The following is a 19409-nucleotide window of genomic DNA, read 5'->3' on the forward strand; positions in this document are numbered from 1 at the left end:
ATGACTATAAACATTTGTTGCTAAAGTTGGGCATAGAGTTTCCAGATCAGCCTTGTACTAAGGGCTTGTCTCCCTCTCCTGTGCAGTAATAAAACATTTAACTAGAATCCTGTAGGGCTGGTGAGGAGCCTGGATGGATGGCCTAGCTTAAGTCTACCAGAATCAGTATGTGATGCAAGCGTGACTGAGGAAGAGTCTCATGCCTTAGTGGAGTGGAAGCTGTATTCTGCGCCAGTGAGGTCCGCTGCTCTGGTTATAAACTATAGAAATGTGTTTGCAGCTCCTTTTCTTCCATTCCTGAGGACATAGGGAAAAAGACAGACTTATCATTGTAGTTTTATGGTTAAGACCAGGCGTCTGTTTGGAAATGCTATAGCCACAGTTAATGCTTAGGGAATGTCATGAAACCACAGAGGGTTGTGCCATGCTTGGGGGGGGGGGTGACTTGCCCAAGGTGGTCGATTGACATGTTTCTGTCTGTTTTTTAGCCCCTGGCTTCTATATAATTTATGGGGGGAAAACATGTGTCTCTGTTACTCAAGTCATATTTTAAATTTTCTTTAAGCTGCTACAGTTATAACTTGTGATGGGAAGCAGAGAAGGGTGAGTCCAAGTGGAAGAAACTTGTGTTAACGTGTCACATGTATGATGTTCTCTAGTCAGATGGTCCTCTGCTTGTCGGTGTTTGTAATAATACAGAACTTTTGTGACTAAGAGGATATATGGTATCACTTTCATTTTTATTTTGCTGCTCACTGACCTTTTACACTAAGATGTTTTATTTTCTCAACTCGCTGTTCCGCCTTCATTACTGTCTGTGTGCTTGTGCTTTAAATAAAACTAGTTTTGTGTCCCAGTGGTTGGTTCCATCATGTATATAACATTTGCCTCTAATGTAGTGAGATTTCTCTGTCATTTTTTATATATATATATATTTGTTGGTACAGCCTAAAATTTATGGAAATAAGCAACCCAATAAATTCAGCCAATGCGTGTTGATGGTGTCTCCAGTGAGGGCCTGTTCAGTCATACTGTCTTTTCTGTATTTGGACATGACAACCAGTTTTCAGTTAATAAACTATTTTCTGCAAGTAGCTGTTTTTGTAACTTTACCAATTTAAAAAGCAGGTCGCAATTTGAAAAAAAGAATCATATTGTTGGCCTGGTATACTGCAGTGGTCCTGGGATGTTGTCACTATATACAGAGCCAGGTGCTCCATATACATTTATCTAACCATGAAGGGAATAGCCCTGAAAGAGGAAGCATTTGTGTACACAGCTATTTACACAAACAGGTAATAAAATTCTCTAGTAATGGCTCTGTAGCTGGGTTATTCATGGAACAGAATGCTCCACTGCAGATATTTAATTGTTTATTTGCTTATTTGTGTATTTATTATGAGAGGGTATACAGGCCTGTGTGTGTTTGTGTGTGCGTGACACTTTTCTCTCTGTATGTAGACCTCTGTTAGCCCCTTACCTCCACAAAAGGATTCCATGTTTTTTAAATACATACAGAGTTGTACAGATCTAAGTAGGTAGCGGCAGATTGGAGAGATGGTTCAGCAGTTAACTAGCATATGCTTCCAGAGGACCTGGGTTTGTTTCCCAGCTCCCACATAGCAGCTCACACTGCTTTTAACTCCAGTCCCAGAGGATCTGACACTCCTTCTGGTCTCTGCAGGCGCCAGGTATACACGTGATGCACAGCCACACATGGAGGTAAAATCCTGATACACATTAAAAATATGCATGCTGTAAAGCTGGACGTTGTGACATACTTTTAATTGCAGAATTCAGGAGAGAGTGGCAGGTGGACCTCTGTGAATTTGAGGCCAGCCTGGTCTACAAATGAGTCCAGGACAACAAGGGCTGGTACACTGAGAAACCCTGTCTCAGAAAACAAAAACAAAAGGAATATATATGTCAGGTCCTAGGTTTCCTTATTTTCGGAAAAATGTTTTTAGTCAGCTAGGATTCTCCATGTGTTGTTTATTACATTTAGCATGTTTTACATTCCTCATTAAGCAAAATAGAAATGGTGCTTAATCCCAGACATCTGTGATGGTGGTGGTGGTGGGCGAGCAGCTCATAACTTAGTTCTAGGGGATGTGATACCTCTAGCTTCAGAGGGCACTGTGAGCGTGCACTTGCAATCGCGCACACACACACATGATTAAGAATAAATCTTTAGGGGGCTGGAGAGATGGCTCAGCGGTTAAGAGCACTGACTGCTCTTCTGAAGGACTTGACTTCAAATCCCAGCAACCACATGGTGGCTCACAACCATCCATAATGAGATCTGATGCCCTCTTCTGGTGTGTCTGAAGACAACTACAGTGTATTCACATATAATAAATAAATCTTAAAAAAAAAAAAGAAGAAGAAATCTTAAAAAAAAAAAACACTTGAAAATAGAATGAATACTAACAACCACTTTGCTAAAATAAAATGTAAACATATTGTATATCTGAGTAATTCACTAGTCTTCTCAGCCGAATATTCCAAATAGAGATGGCTGTATCACTGTAACAGCAATGTGGATGGTCTAACTAAAGGTTATGCCTGTTTTCATAGTAATCAAGAAACAGGAGGCCTGTCTTTGAATAAGCTTGCAATTTGTATATTTATGATGAATCTTATTTTGCTTATTAGGAAAGAACATTAGAACTCAAGTTGACGTAGGTACAAGGCTTTAAATTGTTTCTATTTTTAAATTTAAAAAATTGCAGTGTTTAATAGTAATATTACATTTCTATTTATTTAAATTTTAAAATTTAAAAGTGATTTTACTTGACTAAAATGGGTAATGCATATAAAACACACAGTTAAAAGATAATTTTGAAAGTAAATATTGGAAATAGCAACTATTCAGAATAAACTTGTTTTTAAATGGGAGTAAAACCAGCATTTGCTTTACTAGCATTCTAGTGCTTTACAACTGGTACAGCAATAAACAGTCATTGCAAGTAAGGAACAGGTAGATAGGATACGGGCGTGACTCTTGGGTACCACCACATAGATAAGACTTCCTCCTAATCCTTTACCTCCCCTAATCGGGATGGGATGTGAGGGCTGGGAAGTGTACATCAGTGAGAAAGCACCTGCTTTAACAGGCAGAGCTTACTGTTTGATCCCCAGAATGGCAGCGGCAGATGGAGGGAGGTAGTTTGAGATTTCAGGTCTCACTTTGTGCCCTGCCTGGCATGGAACTTGCTGTGTAGATCAGGCTGGCCTTGAACTCAGAGCGCTGCTTCCCTGTGCCTCCCTAGTGCTGCAGGATCATATCATCCTATCAGGATCATACCTGGGTGGACCTTAGTATTTTAAAGTACATTGTTATTGTCTTGTGCAAATATTCCAAGGTCTATTTTAAAATACCTTAACTCAATTATATTCTATTTTTTCACTTTATAAATTCACACTAACTCATGCGTGCACTTTTGTATCTCTGATAAAATCCTTTAGACATTTTGAAAAGTCTTAGATCAAATAAGAAGGAAGTTTCTGTTTTATCCTACATAGTTCCAAAGTCCTAGTGATTTTTACAACATATAAAAATATATTCATACTTACAGGACTGAAAATATATGGAACCAATAGCTAACATGATATGCATCCTTCAGGACTTTTTAAATGAAGTTATAAATAGACAACTCAAATTTATTTTCTTGTTAAAATTGCATCGTACTGCATGTTCCCTGGAAGTAAATTTTCCCTTTTTACTTTCTATCCTGTGGCTTGTTTTCATAAGCATGTACAAGGATAGCACAGCTTTTAATGACACCCTATAAACATGTGTTCTTCAGTTCTCCATTAATGAGGTCTAGGTAGATGGCTTTATCTTTGCATTCTTATTTCTACACTTAGCTAGAAGAGTGTCCATGAAAGCTCATGTAGACATCATATAACCTTCTTCCCCATATTCTGCCCGTGCTTAGATGCAGGGTTGTTTGTTTGTTTGCTTGTTTGTTTGCTTGAAGTCTTTGCCAGTTTGTTAAGTGAAACCCATCTTTTCTTGACTGTTATTAATTTGTTTCAGTACTGGTGTTTCTTCTGAGCCCATTTCCTAGCGAGTTTTCCTCGTTGATTTCTAGCAGCTTGTCCTGTCCTGTGTCCTTTGCTGCATATTTTATGAACATTTTCTCCTTTCTGACTTCCTGCCTTCTAGAATTCTTCAGTGCCGATGTCTGAGCTGCTCACCTGCCTTTGTGCCTTGTGGGCTAGATCATGGAAAGGCTTTATATGGATGCACTCTCAAATTATGCAGATCATCTCCTTTGTGAAAACAGCTTTTAAAAAGAGAACCACTTAGAAATGTGTGTGCATGTGAGGGTGTGTGTGTTAAAATATGGATCAATTTGTATTCTTTCTGACTTGACAGCCAATTATTTTATTTATTTATTTATTTATTTATTTATTTAAAACAGGGTTTCTCTGTGTAGCCCTGGCTGTCCTGGGACTTGCTCTATAGACCAGACTATCCTCAAAGTTAGAGATCTGCCTGCCTCTTCTGCCTCCTCAAATGCTGGGATTAAAGACGTGCGCCACTATTCCTTGCTTGGTTTGTCACATTCTTGTAACACATTTATATCTTAGGGCTAAATTGCCCAATTATTATGTTTATGATAATATAGTAATTGGGCAGTCTTCCTCTTTAAAATTCATTTATAAAACATTTTTACTCTCACTACTAAGCTTTAAAAGTAGCCTATCCAGGGCTGGAGAGATGTCTCAGTAGTTAAGAGCACTGGCTGCTCTTCCAGAAGACCGGGGTTCAATTCTCAGCACCCACATGATAGCTCAAAACCATCTGTGATGGAATCTGATTCCCTCTTCTGGGTGTGTATGAGGACAAGGCACTCATATACATAAAATAAATATTTCCCTAAAATGTATATTTTAAGATTAGCCTATCACAAAGGGAGTACCACAAAGGGATTACTTAAAGATTACTTGAATAAATTAAATACCTAGTTGACCCCTCCCATCCACATTATATAGTAGTATATAATACTATACAGAAAGTATTTTTTTAAGATTTATTTATTTGTTTTATGTATATGAATACACTATAGCTGTCTTTAGATACACTGTAAGAGGGCATCGAATCCTATTACAGATGGTTGTGAGCTACCATTGTAGCTGGGAACCATTACAGATGGTTGCTGGGAATTGAACTTGGGAGCAGTCAGTGCTCTTAACTATTCTCTCTCCAGCCTCCAGAAAGTATTTTTAATTTTAAGAAGTTTTCTTAATTGAATTACTCAGAAAAACACACAGATCATTAATTGATTTTGATTTTTTTCTTCCTGAAGTAAACATTTTCATAGCCTCCACCCAGCAGAACAAGAACCTTCCCTGAACCTGGAAGTCTGTTGTGCTCTTCCTGGTGTCTTCCCTGAACCTGGAAGTCTGTTGTGCTCTTCCTGGTGTCTTCCCTGAACTTGGAAGTCTGTTGTGCTCTTCCTGGTGTCTTCCCTGAACCTGGAAGTCTGTTGTGCTCTTCCTGGTGTCTTCCCTGAACCTGGAAGTCTGTTGTGCTCTTACTGGTGTCATCTTGCAAGGCTACTACTGTATGACCATCGACTTACTTTGTGTTTTTGAATTACACGAGCCACCTTTTCAGTCCACTTTGTCACTGGCTTCTTTTTTTTACAATTATGCTGGTGGGATTCACTCATCCATTTGCACAGTTTGTTCTAGTAGTTCATTGCTCCATGAGAATGTATTGTTAAGTGTTCTATAATTTCAATGCAGTTGGTGTTTTATGGACAAAGGACGGTCTTCAGTTTGGGGCTATTATGCTGTTAGATTTTTAGGAATACTCACATGTGCCTGTTGATACATATGTATACACTTATGGTGGGTATGTTGGAATGTAGTAGCATGAATAATGTTATTGATACGTGTTCAACATTAGCAGATACTGCCAGTTAGTTTCAAAAGTGACCATGGCTGTATTCTTGCCCCAGCAAAGTGTTCATTATTAACATCTGGTATTCTTCATTGAAGATGTTTTGCTCATTGTGTATTCGTGTATGATTCCTGGATCATTACTGATTTTATATGAAGTTCATTAAAGTTTTATCCTTATGTGCATATGGGGGGGGGGTAACCTGAGTATATGTACATGCATGCAGTTCCCTCAGAGGCCCAAAGTAGGTGTTAGGTTCCCTGGAACTGGAGTTACAGGTGGTTGTGAGGTGCCTGAAGGGTGCTAGGATAGAACCCGGGTCCTCAGTAGAAGCAGTGAATGAAACATGGATGATTCTTCTCTCCAGACCCAAGTTTTGCCCATTTCCAGATGAACTGTCTGCTTTCTCATTGACTGGTCAAATAAATTCTTGAGTTTAGACTAGAGTTCCAGATTGTTGTGAGCAACCATGTGGGTACTAGGAATTGAATCCTGTACCCATTGCAAGAACAAATGCTCTTAACTACTGACCCATCTCTTCAGCCCTCCTCATATTGTTTTAAAGATCTTTGTGTCTGTTTAGTAGCTTAATTGGTCTGTAGGTTTCTTTATTTTGTTCTGTTTTTATGGGAAAGTTATACTGTCTTACAAAGAGTTGTAGGTAGGCTAGAGGGATTGCTCTGTGGATAAGAGCTCTTTCAGAGGGCCTGAATTTGGTTCTTAGCACCCACATCAGGTGACTGAGAACCTCCTCTAACTCCAGTTCTTGGGGATCTAACACCCTCTTCTGGTGTCTGTTTGCACTATACACAACCACAAACATACACATAATTAAAACTAAAAATAAATCTTACAGAAGATGTTCGGGTGTGCTCATGAGTGTACTTGGGAGGCAGAGGTGACTGGAAAGAAAGAAAAATAGTAGTTCTGTTATTTTGTTCCCTAAAGGTAGGATAATTTGTTAGTAAAATCCATCTGAACCTGATGCTAGCTTTCAGAGTATTTTCCTATAGATCTGCTTTCTCTCAGCTGTGGAAGACTGTTCTAACTTTATAAATTTTTCATAGGTTTTAGCAAGTTGTGTCTTCTTGACATTTGTGCTTTTTACTCAAGTTTTAGGTCTCCTGTCCTTGCATTGTTCATGATCTTTCTCTCTTTGTAAGCTCTAGTGATAATTTTCATTTCTGGTGTAAACCCGTCTCTCTCCACCTTCCCTTGCTAGTATTTACAATCCTGTGTTTTCAAGTTCGTCTTGACATTTCTTCTTTACTGTAGGCTTGCAGTTCCCCTGCTTTCTGGTGTTGTTCCTTCTTTCAACTTCTCTTAGTGTAGTTCTTGGAACAGTTGGTAGTGTTTCTTCTCAGGTCTACATAGCCAACGTTTATCAATTTCTCTGTGGCACACAGTAGCTGCGTCCTAGATCTGGGGCATGCTGTACTATCCTCCTCGTGGAGTTTGAAATGCCTTCTTGCCCCATGAATTCTATCTGTCCTTAGAAACAAGATAGTATTTGTCATATGTGCGTGTATAGTGCTTACGCATCTGTGTGTAGTTTTGAATATGTTCCCATTTCTTCCCATGGCTCATCTTTGTGTAAGGATGCCCTGTGTTCTTAGTTATCCACGTGTGTGTGTGTGTGTGTGTGTGTGTGTGTGTGTGTGTGTGTGTGTGTGTTTCTCTGTTTTGTGCTTTCACTGCCTTTGGGGGATCAGTGGATGTGTGGGCCCTCTACTGTGCTTGTGTATCTTGGCAAACATCAGTTTTATTTGTGTGCTCATGTGTTCAGATTCAAGTCTCGGTTATTAGTAGTCACTGGTAGGAATTCAGTTTTTTTTTTGAGGGTTCCCATTTGATACATTTGGACAGAACTCACTTCTGCAAGTAATACAGAACGCAGGGCTGTCCTAGTGGATTTCAACCAGCAGTAGCAAGTGGCTGAACTTCTCATAAATAGGTTTGCCCTCATAGAGCCTGAGAGAAGGCTCAGGGTGTTCACAGCACTTGCTGATCTTTCAGAGGACCCAGCTTTGGTTCCCAGCACCCAGGTCGTGACTGTTGTCTTTATGAAATTACTATCACTGGGATTGTGTCCCCACAGTACCTGGTACCATTGCTGTCATGGCCAATGTATGCCATCAAACTCCAGTCTAGAGCCTTGATCTCCCAATGGCTAGTTCCTGGCTTCAGCAGGACTCTTCTTGTACAGTGACGGCTCTGTGCTATACATCTGATGAGGGTACGAAGCTGTCAGATGTCTGCTGCTGTTCCCTTGTCTATAAATGTATAATTGTGTACTTGTTCACAAATTACACGCCAGCTTTAAAAGTCGGTACATAGTAGGCTTCTGTTGATGTTAATCTTATTAATGTCAAGAATTTCCTACAAACATAGCTCCAGACAGGGCTGGTGTATGCTCATTGTTGCTCGTTCCTCTGGATGGTAAAGCAGTTTGTGTGTTCCATGGTTGTGGGCACGATCAAGTTGTTAAAAGTGATGTTTTTTAGGAACATAGAGACCATCACCATCAGAGCACACACCTGAGGAAAGAGAAGACAGATGTGGAAACATGGAAAAGGGAGGTTCTCATGTGTAGACAGGTACTATAAGAAAGGTTGAAATCAATGAGTGTGTTGAGGGGCTGGAGAACTCAGTGGGTAGAAGCACTGGCTGCTCTTCTAGAGGACTCAGATTCAATTCCCAGCATCCATATGATAGCTTATGTAACTCTAGTCGGGGAATCCAATGCCCTCTTCTGGCCTCTGTGGAGGCATGCATGTGGAGCAAAGACATACAAGCAGACAAACACCCATATACATTAAAACGATACTCATATCATTTTTAAGAATGTTGATTGTGTGGCATACACAGATGAGAATGTGCATGTGTGATGCTCCTGGGTGCCAGCAGATTCTGGGTCCCCAGGACTCTGGGAGTTTGGTACACAGGAGATCCTCTTTGGAAGTCATGAAAACCAAGGTGGGTTAGATAGAGTGAACCAACTCAGAGACTGCACTGGCTTTATCATTCTGCTGTCTCTCCAGGACCAAGGCAGACTGTGTCAGAAGGACGCTTGGTTTTACCATACTCTAGAGTGTAAGGAAAGGCCAGCTAGTGTTTATGGATTTGATTTTCTTTATTTATTTATTCTTATATTTATTATTATTATTATCATTATTATTATATCTAAGTACATTGCAGCTTCAGACACACCAGAAGAGGGCATCAGATCTCATTACAGATGGTTGTGAGCCACCATATGGTTGCTGGGATTTGAACTCAGGACCTTCAGAAGAACAGTCAGTGCTCTTAACCGCTGAGCCATCATCTCTCCAGCCCCGGGTTTGGTTTTCTTTTTGGCAATTTAAACTGTCATCCTTCTCATCTGAAGGTGAGCTTACCTCTCTGTTCCTTAATACGGCTTCCATTTCACCTTCTACTCAGATTTGAAACTGATCAGTGGTTTGTGTAATTAAGGCTTACATCAGTCTACTCTCCATGCATGCCCATGGGTGTGGGTGAGAGGTGTAAGTGTGTATACGTCATTATTGGGGGAAGAGATTAAGAGGAATATGCTAGCTCCACTTAGTTCAAGGCTGCTCCTGATGGCTCCAAGTAACTTGAAGTTATGTTAACAAAGGACGAATATTCTTCATGCACTGAAGATTCCTTATCTTCCTCCCTCTCATCTTTTTAAAAAATCTTCCCTACTTCCTTTCTTCTCATCTTTGGCTACTGCTATAAGAAATGCTATTTTTTCTAGTAATAAGTTTAGAATTTTCTGGTATTAATTCCATCCTATTACTGAAATGTTTGGATATGTGTTAGCCAGTGCACATGGCAAAATGACCAGCGTTAGATACAAGGCATAAAGTCTCATACATATAAGTAGCTTCTGGAGACAGGGTCTCACTGTGTAGCCCTGGCTGTCCTGGAATTCACTATGTAGACCAGGCTGGCCTTGTAGGCATAGAGATCTGCGTGCCTCCTGAGTGCTAGAATTAGAGGTGTGCCCCACCTCTAGAAATGACTTGAAATTTCACTTCTTTACTATCTTTTTAGAGTTCTTTTTTACAGAATATCACCCCAGGATAAAGCTCACTAAAGAAGGGGATGGCACATTAATGTCTCTATTGTTTTTATTTCTAGCTTATTCTACTAAGCTCAACAAATTTCCTGTATTTAATATTAATGATGACTTGAATGGTCTGTGTACCAGTGCAGTGAGCCCAAACACCACCAAAGCCACGAGGTACGCCCTAAATGTGTGGCGCTACTGGTGCATGACCAACGGGCTCAAAGACCACACGGACATCACCAAGGTAAGGGACACGTGAGTTTATGAATTCCTTTGGCTGACTGCACTGAGCTTCCAGCCGCTGTTGTGGGGAACCTAGGTGAAGGGACATGAAATACAAAGAAAATTACCCACAGAACCAAGTAGAATTTAGAGAGATTTAATGAATGCACATCTGTTGAAGATAATCAGGAGAATAAATCCAGCTATGTTTCCAAAAAGAGGTTGGAGTTGATAGAATTAGAAGATGGGAGATCAGAAGAACGAATGATGTGAGAAAGAATGTAGAGGCGGAGCCACTTGCTGTGGTCTGGCTAGACCGAAGCACGGGGCATCGAGGCTCTCAAGCAACAAGCTCAGGGTCTTGGTTTTGTTTTGTTTTATTTTTGATTTTTCAAGACAGGGTTCCTTTATGTAGCCCTGGCTATCCTGGAACTCACTCTTTAGACCAGGCTGGCCTTAAACTCACAGAGATCTACCTGACTCTGCCTCCCAAGTGCTAGAATTAAAAACATGTGTGACCACCACCACTGCCAAGTTCAGGGTGTTGTAAACAAAAGTTCAGAGTGTTGTAAACACTGGGAAATCACTGAAGTCTCCTGGTTTTCCATGCAAGATCCAATTGTAAGAGCTGTAAGATTCTAGGGTCAGGCAGAGAGGACTCCAGTAGAGTTTTTCAAGCAGAAAGGAACATAATAAAAATGGCATTTTAGAGAGAATAATTGGAAATTATAAACAAAATAGTTATCTAGTATCCTTGGTCCCCAATCTCTTTGTAAAATGAGCTCTGACAAGCCCTTCCAACTTCAAGTATTTGAGATTTGTGAATAGCAGGGGAAGATTTAAACTATGGGGAGGTTGAATAGAAAGACACTGTTCTGCCTTGAATGCATTTCCTTTAAGCCAGGGTCCAGATGGATATACCCATTAAGTAGTTGGAATTGTGAGGTTTAAAACAGTGCAAATGATGATCTGGAAGCATAGATCTAAAGGTCTCACAACTAGAGGCCATTAGTTGAAGCCTGACAGTATATAAGATTTCAGAGTTTGGGTGATATATTTAGAGAATCAATAAAGCTGAAATGGAAAACCTGGGTTTCTCCTTTTGGCGGCATAGTGCATTAGGTAGTATGAGAGGAAGCAACTGGGGGTGGGGCCAAAGAAAGGAAAGGAGGTAAAACTGACTGGTGGGCAAGGCTCCTCTCAGCAAAACTGGTAATGTCAAGGAGAGACGGCAGGTAACGGCAGGGCCTTTGGCTGGGGAGGAACCCTTGGGTTCCTAAAAAAGTTCGAGGCCAGGGGCCTGGTGAGATGGCTCATTTGTTAAGAGTGTTCATCATGAAGACCTGACTTGAGATCCTCCGGCATCCACACAGAAAGCTGTCCTGGTGGATGCCCAGAGCTCTGTGGCCACTCATTGAACTGAATCAGTAAGCTCCAAGTTCAAAGCAAGACCCTGCTTCAAAAAGTAAGATGGAGATGTAATTCAGGAAGATGTCACCTATCTACCTATGGCCTCCACATGCATACACTACTTCATGTATGTGTACACAAGCACACGCATATCAGAGACAGGGGGATTGATTGGTTGCATGGTAAACAGCAAGCTCTGGCTGCCACCCGAGTCATATGTTAATGATCTTTTCAGAGAAACATCCAAAATGTAGGCACCAAGGGGTTTTGGCAAATTAAGATCTACTAAGTAGGTGCTTGTGCCAAGAATCATTGCCAAGGTTAGAGGGTGGCATACCAGTAAGAGTATCTGCCACTCTTGTTGAGGACCTGAGTTCAGTTCCCAGAATGACAAAAATCATCTGTAACTCCAGTTCCAGAGGATCTGGCGCCCTCTTCTGGCTTCCACTGACACCACATGCATCAGGTAGTGCACAGACATACACGCAAGCAAAATGTCTATACATATACAATAACTGCCAAAGTTCACAGTGTCTAGCATTTAATGAAAAATTACCAAATATGCAAAAACTTAGGAACTATATCCCTTAAAGAGTGACTCAGGCTGTGCAGGTGGCAGTCACTTCTATCACTCAGGAGTCAAGCTGAGCTACATTTCAGGACTCTGTTTCCAAAAACAACAACAACAACAACAACAAAATGATCAAGGGAGGAGGGGGGGCTGTAGAGATGGCTCAGTGGTTAAGAGCAGGCTCTGCACTTGCAAAGGACCTGAGTTCAGTTCCCAGCACACATAATTGGGTAAGCCACTTGTAACTTTTAACTCCAGTTCTACGGGTAAATGCTTTCCTCTGGATTCTGTAGACAGCTGTGCTCACATGACTATATTCACACAGAGACACATAATTGAAAAGTAAATATTTAAAGGTATCTCAAAAATAAATAGAAGAGGAGAAGCTGTACAAATATATCATAACCATATTCTTTTTCATAACCATGTTCTTAACCCAGTGATAAAAAGAAACTTAAGAACAGCTAGAAGAAAAGGAGAGATTACCGAGAGTCTGAAGTGAGGCTGAAAGATTGGTTATTAGAAATCAGGCAGCTGGAAAGACATTGGGACAAACGTCTTCATTGTTGAAAGGAAAGTAATTTCAGTATCCACAGTGAAGATACATTTCAGAACATGCAATAATGACTTTTGAGACATTCAGAGATGAGGGAATTCAGCGGTAGCAGACCCAGACAAGGAGAGACATTTGGCCTCCATCCAAATATGGTCCATCACAAAGGAGAGCGCAGTACCAAGTACCCAGGAGAGAGCTGCTGGGTGCTTTAAATCTTCCTGTGGAATCTCATTGACTTTCTAAACAAAACAGTAACAAGATAAAATGGAACAATAAGAAGTCAATTGATCCTGAGAAGAAGAAACTGGGCAAAACCAGTTCTGCATTAGCAAGCCTGCAAGGCAAGACAAGGGAGGGTAACATTCATAGCTAGCTGAAGAAAACCTGCCCACCTAAAATTTACACCGCCTCCCCTCCCTGCTCTTCTGTCTTGTTCTTCCTCCCCACTCTGTCTTTCTCCCTGCCTTCCCCTCTTTCTCTGAAAGAAAAAGAAAAATCTAGCCAGGTGGTGGTGGTGCACACCTTTAATCCCAGCAATTGGGAGGCAGAAGCAGGTGGTTCAGCCTGGTCTATGGAGTGAGTTACAGGACAGCCAGTGTTGTTACACAGAGAAACCCTGTCTCAAAAACCAACAGAGAGAGAAACAGACAGACTGTATTTTATAACTGCAAAGACTTCAACAAGCATGGCAGTAGAGGAAGTCCCATCAGCTAAGAAAGAAGTTCTCAGTGACAGAGTCTTGATTAGTATATTGACATTTTAGTGTGTCCCTATCTGTAATGGAATTAAAGTACGTTAGTTACAGATCACTAACTAAAAAGACCCTGATTCTGGGGAGTTAGTAGATGACTTACAGATCAAGAAGAACCCACAAAGGATGTTAAGACATACTAAGAACCAAATGAAAGTTACATCACAGCTTAGAACTTATGGAATGGCTGGCTCCTGCTGGGGAGTCGGGTAGGCCACATGCAGGTCTTCACCTCTCCTCCTGTTCCTCCAAGTGCAATCCCCCAGTCTCATCCCCAGGCCTGCCTGCCTTACCCCTGTGCCCCCATCTCCAGTGGATCACACAGATCTCCCACTCCCCCACTAGCTCACACCCCCCCCCCATTGCTTTATCCCAGCCCTCATTTCAACAGACACTCCGGTGAGCCCACAGCCACCATGAGCAGGGAAGCAGGTAGGCTAGCTTTAGAGCTTCACCTCTCCCTCCACTCCTCCAAGTGGTGTCTTAAGTCTCAGCCCCAGCTCTGTAGCAGTGGCCTGTCCTCATCTCTGCCCCCACTCCCAGGGGACTAAGTAAATCCTGGTAAACCTCCTGCTTTCCTACCTCCTGTGGACCCCCTCATCCTTTCCCCAGGCTGTAAGTATCAGCTCCCAGTATCCAGAAACATATTTTACCTGGAAAACCAGTGGCCACACCTATCAGGATCCCGGATGTCCTCCCAGGCACCACACAGCCACCACAGTCTCTTGAGAACCACCTTAGGGCAACAGAAACCAAGGAACAGAACAACCACCTCACAAAGACAAGGCCAGGTATCAGCACCAAGAATTATAATCTTCCCAATCCCAATGCCTAGACACCAGGATAAAGACATAAGAGCCAGGACAACATGTCTCTACTCTAGCCCAGCCCTGTGTATCACAACATGCCCTGGATATTGCAGCATAGCAGAAGCACAAGAAAAGGACTATAAAATAGCCTTTATAAATATGATTGAGCTCCTTAAAGAGGACATTAATTCTCTTAAAGAAATCAGTGAAAGCAAAAACAAACAGTGGAAGGAAATGAATAAAACAATTCATGGCCTGAAAGTGGACATAGAATCAATAAAGAAACCCAGACTGAGGAAAATCTGCAAGTGAAGAATTCAGGGACTGTAACAGTAACATCAGAGGCAAGCCTCATTAATAGAATACAAGAGATGGAAGAGAGAATCTCGGGCATTGAAGACAAAATAGAAGAAATGGATACCCCAGACCAAAAAAAAAAAAAAAGTACATCTAAAAACTAGCACAAAACATCCAGGAAAATCTGGGACACTGTGAAAGGCCAAACCTAAGACTAGGAATAAAGGAAGGAGAAGGTCCCAGGTTAAAGGCACAAAGTATTTTCAACAAAATCATAGAAGAAACTTTGCCTAGCCTAAAGAAGGAGATGCCTATCATGGTACAAGAAGCATAGAGAACACCAGATAGATTGGACCAGAGAAGAGAATCCCTTCGGGACGTAACAGTCAAAACACTAAAGGTACAGGACAGAGAGTAGTAGGAGCTTCGAGGAAGAAACAAGAAGGAATATATAAAGCAGACTCTTAGAGTTACACTTGACTTCCCAGGGCCTGGTAGATATTCTGCAGACTCTAAGAGACCACAGATGCCAGCCTCGATTGCTATACCCAGCAAAGTTTTCGATCCCAATAGATGGAGAAAACAATATGATACATACAGTCTATGATAAAACTAAACTTTTAGTAAAATCTTTCTATAGAGCCAGCCCTACAGAAGGGGCTAGAAGGAAAACCCCAACCTAAATAGGTTAACCACACCCAAGAAAAAAACAAGGAACATATACTCCCACACCTGCAAATAGAAAGGGTGGAAGTACACACACACACACACACACACACACACACACAACCACCACCACCAACAACAGCCTAACAGGAAACAACAGTCATTGCTTATTGGTGTCTCTTAACATTGATGGTCTCAAGTCTCAGGAAAAAGACACAGACTAGCTGAGATGATGTGAAACCAGGATCTATCCTTCTGTTTCTAAGACACACCTTAATATGGAGGATGGACGTCACTTCAAGGTAAAAGATATTCTAAGAAGCAATCTGATGTAGCCATTTTAACATCTGACAGAATAGATTTCAAATCAGTGCTAATCAGCAGAGTTAGAGAAGAACTCTCCATACTCATCAAAGAAAAAAAATCCACCAAGAGACACCAAGGCATTACAACTCTTAACATCTATGCCCCAAACAGAAGTTTGAACAAGAAATGCCACTACAGCTTAAATCACACGTTGACCCTCATAGACTGATAGTGGGAGACTTCAGTACTCCAGTCTCACCAATAGATATATCATCCAGACACACACAATGAAATGCTGGGGCTAACTTGCTATAAAGCAAGTGGACATAACAGGTAATTACAGAACATTTCACCCAAACACAAAAGGATAGACCTTCTTTTCAGCACTACACATAACTTTCCCCAAAACTGACAACATACTCGGGCACAAAGCAATTCTCAACAAGTTAAGAAAATGGGAACGACGCCCTGTATCCTAACTGACCACCTCTTACTAAAGGTGGATATCAGCAGCAGCAGAGACAAAGAAAGCTTACAAACTCATAGGAACCCAACAACTCGCTACTGAGTGGAAACGGGGCCAACACAGAAATCAAGGGAGAAATAAGAGTTTCTAGAATTGAATGAAAATGAATACACACCATACCCAAACTTAAGGGACACAGTGAAGGTGGTTCCAAGGGGCGAATCATGGCACCAAGCGCCTACCTAAAAGAGATCTCATACAGTAACTTGACAGCACAAGTGAAAGCTCTAGAACAAAAAGGAGAAATCACACCCCAAAACAGTAGATGACAAGAAATAATGAAACTCAGGGCTGAAATCAATAAAAGAGAAACAATAAAACAAAAAGAATCAGTGAGACAGAGTTGGTCATTTGAGAAAACAGGATTAGCAAACTTTTATCCAAATTAACTAAAAGATGGAGAGGAAATATCCAAATAAAATTAGAAATGAAAAGAAGGACATAACAGCAGATACCAAGGAAATCCAGAGAATTTATAAGGACATACATTAAAAATTTAAATGCTAGGGCTGGAGAAATGGCTCAGCGATTAAAAGCACTGACTACTCTTCCAGAGGTCATTGAGTTCAGATCCAAGCAACTGAATGGTGGCTCACAACCATCTCATAATGAGATCTGATGCCCTCTTCTGGAGTATCTGAAGACAGCTACAGTGTACTTATATATAATAAATAAATAAATCTTTAAAAAAGTACTTGTATGCTGCTAAATTGGAAAATCTAAGAGAAATGGATGAGGGAAGGAGTACAGGGAGAGACAGCTAAAATTAAGGATCATTTGAGGGGTGGTATGGAAACCTAATACAGTAGAAACTTCCTGAAATACATATACGAAGGCAATCTAAATGAAATAATGAAGGAGACAGGGCCCCACCTGGACTTCTCTTGTCTGCAAATGAAGCTTCTAGTACTGAAATTGGCTTACATCTAATTGAGTTTTTGTCTCAGAAACAACCAAGCCTGTTGCCAAGACTATAAGTTGTTCTTCACAAGCTGTCAGCAAAGTCTCATTGCTGAAAGCAACACCTGCACAACTCATTGAACATGGAGAAGTTGATTTCATCCCTACATTCTAACTCCTTTTGGTATAGGAAGTTACTCTGCAAGTTACTAAAAGATACACACACACACACACACACACACACACACACACACACACACACACACACCAAGCCATTTGCAAACCCTTTAATCCACAATGCTGTCCTGCCTGCAAGAGACACTAAGGCAACGGTGGCATTAGTTTATAGGAGTAACCATCTAATATCTGATTTGACATAAAGCCCACTCTATATGACGGAACCCTTACTGACACTCTTTAGATGTCCAAGAATCAGAAACTAGATAGCCCAGGGACCTAGGGTAAGACCAAATACTCCTGAAAACAACAACAACAGGGGTAGCAATAAAATGACTCCTAATGCTATTCTGCTATACACAGAGGTAAGTGCCTTGCTCAGTCATCTGTTGCGAGGCTTTCTCCTACAGCAGATGGGAACAGATACAGAGACCTACACCCAGACATTATGCAGAGTGAGAGACCTTGGAACACTCAGCCCTCAGAGATCAGGAAACCCTGCAGAAGAGGATTGTAAGAGCCAGAGGGGGTGGAGAACACCAAGAAAGCAAGGCTCATACAAACTCAGAGACTGTGGCAGCACGCACAGGTCTGAACCAGGTCCCCTGCATATATGTTAGGGCGGTTTAATGTTCTTATTGGGATTCATGATTGTGCGAATGAGTGGGTCTGTGATTCTTGTACCTTCTCTGTGTTTTATTATATTTTATTATTATCCCTTCGAAGCCTGTGTATGTGGTTTTTTTTTAAAAAAGATTTTTCTATTATAGATAAGTACACTGTAGCTGTCTTCAGACACACCAGAAGAGGGCTTCAGATCTCATTTTTGGATGATTGTGAGCCACCATGTGCTTGCTAGGATTTGAACTCAGGACCTTTGGAAGAGCAGTTGGTGCTCTTAACCGCTAAGTCATCTCTCCAGCCCCATCTGTGTGTTTTCTAAAGAGATAGAAAGAGTGGGTGGGAGGGGAGGTAGGGAAGAACTGAGAGGGTTGGAGAGGAGAAACCATAATCAGATATGTTATATGAGAAAAAAATCTATTTTAAATAAAAGGAATCAGCTCAGGGTATGTAAATAGTTTAATTGCATCTATCAAGCATATGGCTAATATTCAGTCAGTGAGCCTGTGGCTATAGAATATTAAGAGAGCTGAGTATGGTCACTTGGTCTCACAGCATTTTCTGAGTCCATCGCCCCACAGGCTCATTGAGAAAGAATATAAATCAGTTAAGCATCATCTTTAATTTTCAGCAAACTCTGAACTTTGAGAGTTACTCTTGATTTACACATGAAAAATAATTCGTCTTGAGAAGACTTCATTTTGAGACGAGGAGTAGGAGTTTTACCTACTCCTCAAATTTCTTTTTAAAAATAATTTTTATTATTTGAGGGTTTTATACATAAGACCACTAATATCTCCCCCCCCCCCCAGTAGGCTGTATAGAACCTTCTTGTACCATGGAAACTAGCCAGCGGGGAAGGGGCTTTCTGGTCAGTCTTAAACTTATTTCTCTCTCTCTGGCAACTAAGGTTATGTGGTGTCTTCCGCTGTATGTTCTTATCACATTATAATGGGCACCAAAGGATGTTGCCCGTGGCTGTGTTGCCTCTGGACCTGGGACTGTGCTGACCAATAACTCAGAGTGCTCATCCTGGCATTTAGATTTTCACATAAGGATGCAGTCAGTATTCCTGGGCCTGTTCCCCAAATGTCTTATAATAAGTTAAATAATAAGCCAGATAGTGGTGGCACACACCTTTGATCCCAGCACTCAGGAGGCAGAGGCAGATGGATCCCTGCGTTTGAGGCCAGTTTAGTCTATCAAGGAGTTCCAAGAGGGCCAGGACAACACAGAGAAACCCTGTCTCAACCCCCACTCCTGCGTACACACATGAAGGTATATATATATTAAAAATCAAATATGGAGGAGTAAAAAATACAGCAAAAGCAGTATTTATAAGAAAAATATAGGTTAACTCTAAATGCTTATGTTATGAAATAAAATACAAATATAAAAGCTATAATTCAGTCAATAAATATGATGTTGAAATAACTTAAAAAGCAGATCTGAGTTGGGCCTGGTGGCACATGTGTATTTCAGCACTTGAGAGGTCAAGGCCAGCCTCAGCCCTGTAGTGAGTTCCAGTCTTCCCAGGCCTGCTTCAAATACGCTGTCCCAAAGAAACTAAACAAATTTAAACAACAACAACAACAACAAAAAAAA

The 19409-nt window shown here is 41.0% G+C and overlaps 1 protein-coding gene across 2 annotated transcripts in view; it reads left to right on the forward strand.

Annotated features, from left to right (window-relative positions):
* The window catches only part of Kiaa1958 (KIAA1958 ortholog), a 135212-nt gene that overhangs the window by 105223 nt on the left and 10580 nt on the right, over nt 1–19409 (forward strand). For both annotated transcript variants that reach the window (XM_031377550.1, XM_031377551.1), the window contains one exon: nt 10064–10236. In XM_031377550.1, coding sequence (XP_031233410.1) covers nt 10064–10236 — 173 coding nt within the window. The remainder of the gene's footprint in view (nt 1–10063; nt 10237–19409) is intronic.

The sequence above is a fragment of the Mastomys coucha genome, unplaced genomic scaffold, assembly GCF_008632895.1.
Source record: "Mastomys coucha isolate ucsf_1 unplaced genomic scaffold, UCSF_Mcou_1 pScaffold18, whole genome shotgun sequence".
Classification (NCBI taxonomy): Eukaryota; Metazoa; Chordata; class Mammalia; order Rodentia; family Muridae; genus Mastomys; species Mastomys coucha.